Below are 12665 nucleotides of genomic sequence, written 5' to 3' on the forward strand. Positions count from 1 at the left end.
AGCACCGGTTCGAGCACCGTTTAAGCACCGGCACCGTTTCAAAAGTACCGATTTGGCACCGGTATCGGATAAAACCTAAACGATACCCATCCCTACTGATGATAAAGTGCAAAATAGATTACCCCATTAACCTTGCAGCATTATAAATACGCTAGATACAACTGTATTTTCCGCACTATAAGGCACACTTAAAATCCTTTAATTTTCTCAGAAATCTGCAGTGCGCCTTATAATACTTATGCATGAATTCTGGCTGTGCTTACTGACCTCGAACCGATTTTATGTGCCTCACGGCGCTCAAAAATCTGTCAACAATGTTTTAGTACGACTTTGGTAGCTATGAAGCCGCACTGCTTGATGGATGGTCAGAGCATTACGGCTGCCACAGTCAGGAGCCTCACAGAGTAATCTGGGTCCTAAATCCGTCGGCTTCAGGTCCCAAAGTCAAACGATCACTGCAGCATCACTGAGAGTTAAAAACTGTCTAAAGTCTTTCATCTCTAATAAAATGATCAGTGTTGCTGCTTTACCAGGTGTAACAATTAAGTTTAACATCCAGACATCCATGAAAACAGGATTTATTACATTTAACAGAGTTAGAAGTTAGCAGGAAGTTAGCGTGCTAGTTTCCACCTAAGCATGATATAGCATGTTCTGACTGAGATTTCTGAAACATTCAAACGTACAGCTCTGCTGTCACTTCCAGCATAAATGAAGACAGAAAACTAAACAGCAGTGACGTTTATAGGGTTACTGAAGTTGGGCTAGCTGCTATATAATGATGTGTTACGTGATCGCTAGCAACACAGCTATGTTAGCATAATATAAACACAGTGAAGCTGGAGGATGAACATTAACTTTTTTCCACTCGATAAAAGTTAACGTGAGGGTTCCTGATGGTTAGGGACAAATGCAAACGCATGGCAGGATGCTGTAAACGGACCAAACTTCAGTCAGGAGAACAACTGAGATAATCCATCCATAATACGAGGTTAATCATTAATATACTGCAACAACGTGGAAACAGAGCAGCTGCAGAGAATTCAACATTAATGAATCAATGGTAGGAAAGTGGAGGAAGCAAGAAGAATGAGTTTAATAAAGTTTGACTTATCTGACTGTTTTGTTTCACTTAATGCTAATCCGGTGCGCCTTATGGTCCAAAAAATACGGTATATATTTTTTTAGGTTTAATATGTCTTGCATAGATTAGCGCTGCCACTCACCCACAAGCATCAAAGACACACCAGTCATAATACTGCTGAAAGGGCACCTCAGGGTGGCACCTTGAGAAGAGTCCCTGAGTCAGCACAGCACATTTTTTCCTGGCCCATGTCACTCTGTGGGGGTTCAGCTGAAGAAGACAGTGTCAGAACTTAGTGTAACGCAGACTAAAACCAAAAATCCCTCTGTGTGTGTGTGTGAATGTGAACTTACAGCGCAGGGGTCCCGGAGGTCCTGGTCTGCCACGTCAGGGCAGGATGGGCTGACCTTCCAAGAGTTTCCAAACAGCTCGGCTGTCGATTCCACAATTCCCTGCCGTGTTGTGAAGTCGTTCTCTGTGTCCCCATCAAAGTTACCACACAGGCCCCCGACCCGACCACGAAGATGGGCCGCCAAACGCACGTACACACGCATACCTGAAAGAAGAAATGCAAGTTGCAAGCAGCAATTATGGGACAGAGTTTTTAAGCAAGGCACAGACACTATGGCAACTACATGTACTAATGTTGTTGTAAATACTGATAATTGTGACAGGCTGCAATCGCTCTAACGGCCAGTAGGGATGAACTTACATCCCTACTTTAAAGGAGCAAATGCGTGTCACTTTAAGTATTTCAATGTTTTTCTGTGTATTTTCTGCAAAGGATCTTTTATATTTAGTTTATATGTGTGCGTCTTACCTCCATCCCACAGCAAAGTGACTCCAAGACGTGACGAGAGGGACACAAACAGGCCAACTTTTTCCAAAGTCAGGCCACTGCCACTGTAAGACTTTGGTAGGCTAACTGGCATCCCATTTACTGTCACAGCATTACCTAATGTCACAGACAGTTCAGCAATTAGACCCTCACTTTCCTCACATAGTACAATCACTTTGCCAAAATAGAAATAGGACACATTTGTGAGTCATGTCTGATAAAAACAGCACCTAAGAACACACAAGTGATTCAAAACTTCAGTGAAAGTTAAGTTAAACTCAAGATCACAGACGAACTTGTTTGATGGGACGTTCGGGGTTTTGCCTTTGAGGCCAAGTAGCTTACCCGTGCAATGATTTACATGTTTGAGTATGAATCAGAAGGTCTCTAGTTTGAGTGTAGTAGTTGGGTATGTGGTGTAAAAATCTGACATATCAACTATGTGGTGACCTCTTGTGAATAGGGGTCTTTTTCTAAAGCAGTATTCTGCTCTCACATGGGTTGCAAGGGGCCATGTTTGCTGGATATAAACTCTCATTTAGCAGCACCATTGAGCCCTCTACCTCTTAGAAGATGTATGACCGTGTTTCCCAGACTGAGGGTGACTGATTTTGTGCAGGTGACTCCCGTGCTTCCGCACGGCACGTTCTCCGCCGTGACGCTGAATAAGCCGCTGGTCTCCCTGGCTAACACGTACTGGCAGTCACCCAGGAAAGAGTAGCAACGACCGTCGAACGTCACATAGTGCGGGTCCCCCGTTGCCACACATACACCAGCACAGGCAGAGCGGCCACAGTGCCAGCGACGCTCATTGCACACACTGCAGGGAAAAAATGATACCGTTGTAAAAAGAATACGTTTATAATTAATATATCTTAAAGAATTTTGATGCACTCAGCTCATACATTACCATGTGTTGCAGTCCTTAGTGATGGTGTCATTGCTGTAATAAAGTCGACCATTGTGGTGACATGGACATTCATCTGGCAGAACACAGCGGTCGCCCTGAAGGAAAAGAAGATGTAAAGTATGAAAATGTCAGTCATGATCAAAGACTACAGCTCTCGTTGTGTTGTTTGTCTCTAAACTCACAAATGTTGAATAAAAAGTAGTGTGTCCACTACAGAGGACATGCATTAATAGGCAGGGCCTCGGGAGGATATGACTGGAACAGAAATGAATGTGATCATAAACCTACAGCAACATCTGCATAAACCTGCACAAAAAGGTTTTCACTCACTAGTAAGACAGTCCCCTGTGGACACACACAGCCAGACAGGGGCTCTCTGCAGCTTGACTGCATGACGCTTGACCCCTGCTGTTGGCCAGGAGGGTCCAGGCTCGAGCAGGTGAGGAGGCAGGAGCGTGGGGAGTAGACCAGAGTGCCGGGGCACTGGTTCACCTCCTCACAGAGCTCTTGAGTGCAGTTAAACAATCCCTGCTCACACACACTATGGAGGGAAGAGACGAGGGAGCGGAGTTAGTATGAACATCTACTGAATGCTATTACCAAGACATTATAGGTCTATTAAAGATTATTACTGAAATGTTGTTATTAACAAGTTTGGTTTAGCAGGTGAAACAGTGAATACACTATAAAGCAGACTTCATAGTGACGACACTAAACTATCATCCATACATTTTTATTCTCCTTTAACAGCAGCTGAGGCGTGACGAGAATCACTTAATGATTCACTTGAATCAACAGCCAGTGTTTTTCATTTAACGTGCCCTGATATACTGTATGTCATTTACGATATCTGCTTAATGATTAACCAGAATTTCCCTGTTTCCTCATAGCAATTACTCAGGTCAGACTGATATCACCAGCTCAAAGGAAACAAGTCATGTACAAAACGGACTCTGTACAGACCAACATGTCCCAATATATTAGAAATCAGAGAGAAACTAATCTGAGCCGTCGGTAAGTTACTTAAACCCACAGAGTAATGCACACTGCCGTTACATGGTGAAGAAATGCAATGAAATCAACCTATCCTGTATCAGCAAGCAGGAACATAGAGTGATTTCATCAGAGCTCTTGCACCACCAAGTAGGCATCACGCTCTTATGTGCATCTATAGTTTGCAGTTGCAGTCATTTAAATACAGTGTCTTGCAAAAGTATTTGGCTCCCTTGAACTTTCCCACATTTTGTCACATTACAGCCACAAACATGAATCAGTTTTATTGGAATTCCAGGTGAAAGACCAAAACAAAGTGGTGCACACGTGAGAAGTGGAACGAAAATCATACATGATTCCAAACATTTGTTACAAATCAATAACTGCAAAGTAGGGTGTGCGTAATTATTCAGCCCCCTTTGGTCTGAGTGCAGTCAGTTGCACATAGACGTTGCCTGATGAGTGCTAATGACTACATAGTGCACCTGTGTGTAATCTAATGTCAGTACAAATACAGCTGCTCTGTGACGGCCTCAGAGGTTGTCTAAGAGAATATTGGGAGCAACAACACCATGAAGTCCAAAGAACACAGCAGACAGGTCAGGGATAAAGTTATTGAGACATTTAAAGCAGGCTTAGGCTGCAAAAAGATTTCCCAAGCCTTGAACATCCCACGGAGCACTGTTCAAGCCATCATTCAGAAATGGAAGGAGTATGGCACAACCGTAAACCTACCAAGACAAGGCCGTCCACCTAAACTCACAGGCCGAACAAGGAGAGCGCTGATCAGAAATGCAGCCAAGAGGCCCATGGTGACTCTGGACGAGCTGCAGAGATCTACAGCTCAGGTGGGGGAATCTGTCCATAGGACAACTATTAGTCGTGCACTGCACAAAGTTGGCCTTTATGGAAGAGTGGCAAGAAGAAAGCCATTGTTAACAGAAAACCATAAGAAGTCCCGTTTGCAGTTTGCCACAAGCCATGTGGGGACACAGCAAACATGTGGAAGAAGCTGCTCTGGTCAGATGAGACCAAACATGCAAAACGCTATGTGTGGAAAACTAACACTGCACATCACTCTGAACACACCATCCCCACTGTCAGATATGGTGGTGGCAGCATCATGCTCTGGGGGTGCTTCTCTTCAGCAGGGACAGGGAAGCTGGTCAGAGTTGATGGGAAGATGGATGGAGCCAAATACAGGGCAGTCTTGGAAGAAAACCTCTTGGAGTCTGCAAAAGACTTGAGACTGGGGCGGAGGTTCACCTTCCAGCAGGACAACGACCCTAAACATAAAGCCAGGGCAACAATGGGATGGTTTAAAACAAAACATATCCATGTGTTAGAACGGCCCAGTCAAAGTCCAGATCTAAATCCAATCCAGAATCTGTGGCAAGATCTGAAAACTGCTGTTCACAAACGCTGTCCATCTAATCTGACTGAGCTGGAGCTGTTTCAAAGAAGAATGGGCAAAGATTTCAGTCTGTAGATGTGCAAAGCTGGTAGAGACAGACCCTAAAGACTGGCAGCTGGAACTGCAGCAAAAGCTGGTTCTACAAAGTATTGACTCAGGGGCTGAATAATTACGCACACCCCACTTTGCAGTTATTTATTGGTAAAACATGCTTGGAATCATGTATGATTTTCGTTCCACTTCTCACGTGTGCACCACTTTGTGTTGGTCTTTCACCTGGAATTCCAATAAAACTGATTCATGTTTGTGGCTGTAATGTGACAAAATGTGGGAAAGTTCAAGGGGCCGAATACTTTTGCAAGCCATGTATACGACATAAAAGTTGGGCTAATGCTAACTTGTGCAGATATTCACAAGGGTACAGCTAAATTCAAATTACCCCAGTTATTACAGCCAGGCTCACAACGTCAGGAGTTTCCATAGAGACCGACCTGTCCTCACTGATGAACAGGCACAAATCTGTAACAATGCGTCCTCGCCTACCACACTCATAAAACAGGACTTTGTTCATGAAACCGGGTCAGTATGATACTGTAGCTCTGCAGGCGATGATGATGAAACATGCTTACTTCAACTGAGTCTTTATGACCGGTGGCGAATGATAAAAGCTGCACTCAGATAGCCATAAAAGAGAAAGGGCTGCTTTTACAATGTACTGTTAAAAAACAAAAATCATAAAAGCAATCATCTATATGAGGTCAAAGAAAAATGACACCTAAGTAACTTCATTAATTTCTGCTTTCTTCAGAAGTGTAGTATACCAGATTAATCCGAGGACATCAGGGGATACTGATGTGGTCAGTTAAGTAGCAGAGGGGCTGTTGATCAGTTTTGGGGTTATAATGAAATTAACTGCATTAGAGAAGCAACAATGAGATTCCCCAAACAGGAGGCTTTTATGGTGGAGGACAGGTAGCCCAACTCAACCAGGGTGGTACATCAATATGTGTCATTGCTGTGTCTCCCAGCACACTCTCAAGAGCTTGGAGGAGATTCAACACAAATTGCTTTTCAACAAAAATTCTCCCTTAGATAACAAAACTGTGTTGTGACTCTTTCCCCTCATTCAAGGCCGCCCGCATCGATCGAAAATTGTTGACTTTTGCTTAACCGGGTGAATGGAAACTTTCTCTCAGTTGAACATGGAACACACACACACACACACACGCACTGACACAGACCTACACTCAGCCCCCAGCCCCTCCAAACGCCTTCGAAGCTCATGTCTTCTATGTTGTGAGATCTGATGATTTATGTGCTGAGGTGTTTTTTTCTGTTCTCAAACTGATCTCCCTTTTGGAGCTCAGTCTGGGGGGGTCTTTCCTCATGTTGTGCATTTTCCATTGTTATACCTCTCTGACCTGTCTTTCTGTATGGTCGGAAGGGTAAGACTGGCAAGGCTGGCAGCCTTAACCCAATTTCCCTCGGGATGATCCATCCATCCATTCGCTTCCGCTTATCCTTCTCTGGGTCACGGGGGGTGCTGGAGCCTATCGTAGCTATCGTGGGGCCCAGTTTGATATTTGGCATTGTCAGTTGCCAACTAGCAGGAATGACAGGGCTACCACTGGTGCTCTGTGCTTTTCAGAGCAGGTTCACCCTGAGCACATGTGACAGATGTGAAAGAGCCTGGAGAATCTGTGGAGAGCTGCCTGTAACATCATTCAGCATGAACAGATTGGTGGTGGGTCAGTGATGGTTTGGGGAACACATGCAGACCTCTACAGGCTAGGCAGCGTTTAAGTATCAGGATGAGCTTCTTGGACCCACTGTCAGACCCTGCGCTGGTGGAGGCAGTCCTGGGTGTCTCCTGGTGCACGGCAATGCCCGGCCTCATATGGTGAGAGTATGCAGGCTGTTCCTGGAGGATAAAGGAATTTACACCACTGACTGGCCCTGACCTCACTTGACCTAAATGCAACAGAACATCTGTGGGACACTGTGTTTGACCTCAGTGTACCTCAGAATGTCCAGCAGCTCAGTGATGCCCTGCTCCTGATCAGGAAGCAGATCCCCCGGACACCATCCACCACAATGGGGGCAATACAAACTACTGAGTACCACTGCATCTTTTATTCACTTTGAATTTTGGGAGTCTTTGAATTTAGCCATCTGCAGGTTGGTAGTCTTCATTTCCATAAATGATGTTTCGTTCTCTGGTTCCTGACCAGTCCATACCAGTATTGATATCCAGTATGATTTTTTCCCCACTGAGCTCTGATGCATTTACGAAGTGTTTATTTTTTTGTGTACATCTGCATCTTTAATATTTCATAAAAGATTTAAAAATTCTCAATCTAAACGTATTTCATGATCAAAGTGTGCAGCGGCAGAAAGGTGAGACAAACTCCTTGACTACATACCAGGTGTTGCAGTTATTCTGAACCACGGCCCCAGGTGAATACATCACTGCTCCTTGCATGCATGGGCACAAAGAGATGGGAACACACTGACCCTGCTGGTCCTGCACAAGCCCTGGTGGGCACTGGCAGCCTGGAACACACAAGCTTTGACTGCGACTGTCATCACAGCTCCAGCCGTGTCTCAAATCTGAGCATGAGTTCCCACAAGTGCGACCGCACTCCTGGTACACCTGACCCCCTGAACACTGCATTGCTGAGGAGAAAGGAAGAGATAGCGTAGCAGAGCATTGGTTTTAGCACACTGTATCAGAAAAAACATTCTTTTGGTCTCTAAATAGTAATAACTTTTCCCTCAAAGCCTCAAAACAACACAAACAACGGTCCTCCAGCTTACTGCAGAAGGTGCGGTTGCGCCACTGGACCACAACACCTTCCTGAGCACAGTGTCGGGCATAGGCAGTGAGGACGGTGCAGTGACAGGCTCCCTGCGGCACACAGCTGCAAACCTCTGACAGACAGAGACGGAAATATGGCTCCCTCTCCACCACGTCGTGACACAACTGTAGAATCAGAGATGGAGGTGCAGGTGTGAATAAAAGCGAAGGCAACAAACTCGTGAGAGATGACCAGAAGTACCCATCACACTGACCTGAAAGATGGGGCTGTGGAGGACAGCACACACAGTCTCTGCATACTGCCGCCTCTGGGTGTACGTGGAGCAGGCCTCTGGTGTAGCTCCTCCAGGCAGGGTGCAGAGCGCTGTTGTGAATTTCGCCACAAAGGATGTCACGCTGTTCTCCACATCTCCTTCTGGGGTGGTAAAGTCGTCACGCTGGTTCCAGGTCAGTGTTCCACACAGGCCGCGCACCTTGTCATATATACCCATGTCCAACATAGAAGGATTGATCCCATGTTATGGAATTGCTTGAACATTGTGTTTTATGGTAAGTTTACAGTTTAGTGCCTACCACCTGGCCCTAGCGCGCTTCTCTTTGAGATTCCACATACTAGAACGTGTCTTATTTCTTTGCAGATCGCAGGTTGGCTCTGTGACAACATTATGGTTGGGGCATTTCTATATAACACCCACTTAAATGATGTTATAACTTGAGGGTGACATCTGTACAGCTAATTTGCTAATCTGCAGAAGCTACCTTGGGTCACTAAACTGGACCTCTGAACCATGTTACAGTTGGACAGTATAATGAAAGCACTAGGAGTAGTTTGAAGATCACCTTGTTTCCAAAGCCAGGCTGCAAGGTGATGAACGCCAGGGGTCCATCTAGGTACCACAGAATCTGGGCTCCAAACATCTGGATGAGCAGAAATGAGGAGGAGGCCTTAAGCACAGCTAGATCCCCTGTTACCAAGGGCACCGCTTCCTTCTGGCCATTCTGTGTCACTGAACCTGAAGGTAACAATATCAGCTGTAACCAATGAGAATGCAATCAGCACATTCGATCTAAAAGTCCAAGACGCTCTACAGTGTCTACTATAAAAGCCTGTTTGTGCTTTGATTGCACAAAAATGCTGCACTATGACGCAAGCTGCAGCCTGCAAGGTTGTAAAAAGAAGTCCTTGCAAAAGAACCAAAAACTGCAGTTCCTCAAATAGCCACAATCTTGCACCTTTGCCCCAGGTGAATGCGTTTGCAACAACTACATAAAACTATGTTATTATTTTTTGTAAATAACTGACTTATTGATAATGGCAGCAGTTCTGACATAAACGGTAGTAACCAGACCGAAAAGCAGCGCACATTTCGGTGCTTTATTTCGGTGCTTTTTTGTCCTAAGATGTCATACACTTTGGATTCTAGCCAATCATTTTACCTTTCCAAGGATAGTAGGTGGGCCCAGATACGTACGTTCTTTTAGAGCAGAGCTACAAAGAAGAAGAAGAAGCTTTGAGCCAGGAGGGAGGGGGTGAGTGAGTCCTTGAGTGATTCGCTTAGGCTACGATTCAGCACAGGAAGGGAGGGGGTGAGTAGCTCAAATGTGCTGTTAGCATGTTAGCAGAGCGACACAACTGTGAACTGAGGAGCTATTGTCTTGATGTGAGCTTCTACTCAGGGTTTTTTCTTCCAGTTCAGAGCAGAAATGTTTTCGTTAAGAAACTGGCTGTTGTTTTTTTTCACACAGTTTTAATTATAAGCTAGATATATTTCTACTAATGAAATTAGTTTGCTAACAGCAACAGGGATGAGTCAGTGAGTCAGTTGGGCTTGTGAGTCATTAAAGTGATTCTTATTGAACGATTCGTTCATGATTCGCGCATCACTACAAAGGAGGTAACACCTCGAATCTGATGAAACACCTTTTTTTAAAGCAGAGAAATGCACTGTATTTGATAGCTTGCTATCAAAGACCGAGCACATCTACTGCGGGTGTGGTGCCTGTTATCGGAGCCGGAGTTAGCAACATGATGCGGATGATGATGCAGCAGCAGCTGTTCTTCTCTGCGTGAGGAGCTTAATGTTGTTCGTGTGTAATTTACGTTGAGTAGGCTAACCACGTTATTACATTAATGCATGTAAGGTGAACTAGCAAACACCATCATAGCTACATGCGGCTGTCTTCTTGTTTGATGGCAGATGCTCCCTTCACCCTGGCCAAAAAGGCTAAAATGGCCAAAGAAAAAGTGGAACACAGCTAAACATGAGAGGTTTTTGGACAAAGTTTGTGTTTTTTCCATTGTTTAAGACTGCTTCCAGCCAAGAGTGATACCATATATGCCCCATAGCTGCAGAAAAGGCTAACATTGTTATCTTTTTAAAAAAAACAGCTGAACATGAGAGGTTTTTGGACAAAGTTTGTGTTCTCCATTGTTTAAGCACCGGTTCGAGCACCGTTTAAGCACCGGCACCATTTCAAAAGTACTGGTTTGGCACCGGTTTTGGATAAAACCTAAACGATACCCATCCCTAGACATCGATGGGTATATAGTTAAAGTTGTCAAACTGGACACAAGCTTGTTTGTGATTTTGGTGTTGTTTTTGTATACAGTCGATGGTCTAAAGCAGCATTAATTGCTGGGTAAAGCTGTGTTGTGAGCCTAAAGAGAACAGTAAGAGAAACAAACTACTAGACACATCTAGATTTGATTTCCTGTGATCTATCAAGCAAACCTTCATACCATACCGGTGTCTGTGATGGTGACTGTGGTCCGGAGAGCTGTTACTGACATCTCCTTTAGACACCCCCGTCCTCCTTCCCCTCCCCCTGCCGTACATTCTCCACAGCGCACACTCACAACTACCTTCCTGTCAACAAAGTCCTGAAAACACACAGAGAATAAGAACAAAGTAACAATGCACAAATCTGCCTCATAGTGTAAGCAAATGTGTTTGATTGCATTTCTCTACACATGGCTCACCTCCACAGCAATGAAGGAGCAGTCGCTTCCCTGCAGTGAGTACCTCTTTTTGTCAAAAGTGGTCACCTGTAAACCGCCCATCAGGGCGCACTCTGCCGCACACTTCTCCCCAGTACACTGCCACTGACCCGAGCTACACACACTGTCAAGGTAAAGGCAAAAAAAGTTGCACATAAATGGGCAAAATGGGTAAACGATGAAGAGTTGACAGGAAAAGACTCCCTCCTCACCAGGTGTTGCATCTCTGTTGTATTTTGTCCCCTGACTGGTATGTGCGTCTGCGATGAAAGCAAGGACAATCATCTCTTTTCAGACACCTTCCCTGGTGAAAATAGAGGCCTGGAGGGCACTCGCATCCTCCAACACACTCGTCCCTGCACTGGCCCATGGCTGCGGGGGGCTGTGGAGAAGTACAACTGGGAGGACAGGAGGATATGCAGTCTGAAAACACCTGACCTCTGGGACAGACACGGTCTGAAAGGACAGATAAAAGAGAGAAAGCAGCATTATTATAACGTGATTCTCATCAGGACAATATTGACAATCTGACAGGCTGTGTTACAGATTATATTAACTTCTGTGTGGACACTGTGGATCCCAAAAAAACATTTTGTGCTTCTCCAACAATAAGCCCTGGGTTACCAAAGACATCAAAGCAACCCTGAACAAGAAGAAAAGAGCTTTCAGAAACAGTGACAGAGATCAGCTGAAACTGGTGCAGAAGGAGCTGAAAGCCAAGATTGCAGAGGGTAAAGAGTCCTACAGAAGGAGGCTGGAAAACAAACTGCAGGACAACAGCACCAGGGAGGTGTGGAATGGAATGGGGGCCATCACTGGCCTGAGACGAAAGAGAGGTGTTGGGATGGATGGGGACATCGAAAGTGCAAACAACCTAAATCTGCACTTCAATAGGTTTGACTGCCCTGCGGCTCCTGTCTCCACACCCAGCTCTTCCCATCTTCTCCTTTCTCCTCCCCCCTCTCCTGCCCCCTCAGACCGTCTCACCCTGTCCCTCTCAGCAGATGACATCAAAAGGAGAATTGGGCAGACTCCACTCCAGCAAAGCTGCTGGCCCTGACGGTGTCAGTCCCAGGGCCCTCAGGTGCTGTGCTTCCCAGCTGTCTGGAGTTCTACAACAGATCTTCAACATGAGTCTGGAAATGCAGAGTCCCATCACTCTGGAAGACATCCTGCCTGGTTCCTGACCCTAAAAAGATCAACCCGTTGACCTTCGGTGACTACAGGCCAGTGGCTCTGACTTCACATGTCATGAAGACGCTAGAGAGACTCATCCTGAAACATCTGCGTCTGCTCGTGGAGCCCTGGCTGGACCCCCTGCAGTTTGCCTATCAACCTCGTATCGGCGTGGAGGATGCCATCATCTACCTGCTGGACCAGGCTTATTCTCATCTGGACATTGTTGGGAGCACTGGGACGGTCATGTTCTTTGACTTCTCCAGTGCTTTTAATACGATCAGACCATCACTGCTGGGGAATAAGCTCACATAAATGCAGGTGGACACCCCACTGGTAGCTTAGATTATGGACTATTTAACAAGTCGACCACAGCATGTCCGACTGAAGAGCTGCTGCTCATTGTGGGCTGTATCAGGGATGGACAGGAGGAG

General features: G+C 45.5%; 1 protein-coding gene across 1 annotated transcript in view; it reads right to left on the reverse strand.

Annotated features, from left to right (window-relative positions):
• sspo (SCO-spondin) overlaps positions 1 to 12665 on the reverse strand; it is a 96780-nt gene that overhangs the window by 71933 nt on the left and 12182 nt on the right. Inside the window, exons 12-24 of the mRNA XM_042214465.1 lie at positions 11268 to 11511; positions 11038 to 11179; positions 10803 to 10938; positions 8898 to 9070; positions 8312 to 8530; positions 8057 to 8222; positions 7663 to 7915; positions 3163 to 3373; positions 2833 to 2927; positions 2486 to 2742; positions 1905 to 2039; positions 1438 to 1640; positions 1227 to 1354 (exon numbers count right to left, since the gene is read on the reverse strand). Coding sequence (XP_042070399.1) covers positions 1227 to 1354; positions 1438 to 1640; positions 1905 to 2039; positions 2486 to 2742; positions 2833 to 2927; positions 3163 to 3373; positions 7663 to 7915; positions 8057 to 8222; positions 8312 to 8530; positions 8898 to 9070; positions 10803 to 10938; positions 11038 to 11179; positions 11268 to 11511 — 2362 coding nt within the window. The remainder of the gene's footprint in view (positions 1 to 1226; positions 1355 to 1437; positions 1641 to 1904; positions 2040 to 2485; positions 2743 to 2832; positions 2928 to 3162; positions 3374 to 7662; positions 7916 to 8056; positions 8223 to 8311; positions 8531 to 8897; positions 9071 to 10802; positions 10939 to 11037; positions 11180 to 11267; positions 11512 to 12665) is intronic.

Source organism: Haplochromis burtoni, unplaced genomic scaffold (assembly GCF_018398535.1).
Source record: "Haplochromis burtoni strain Fernald_Lab_line unplaced genomic scaffold, NCSU_Asbu1 Contig_569, whole genome shotgun sequence".
Classification (NCBI taxonomy): Eukaryota; Metazoa; Chordata; class Actinopteri; order Cichliformes; family Cichlidae; genus Haplochromis; species Haplochromis burtoni.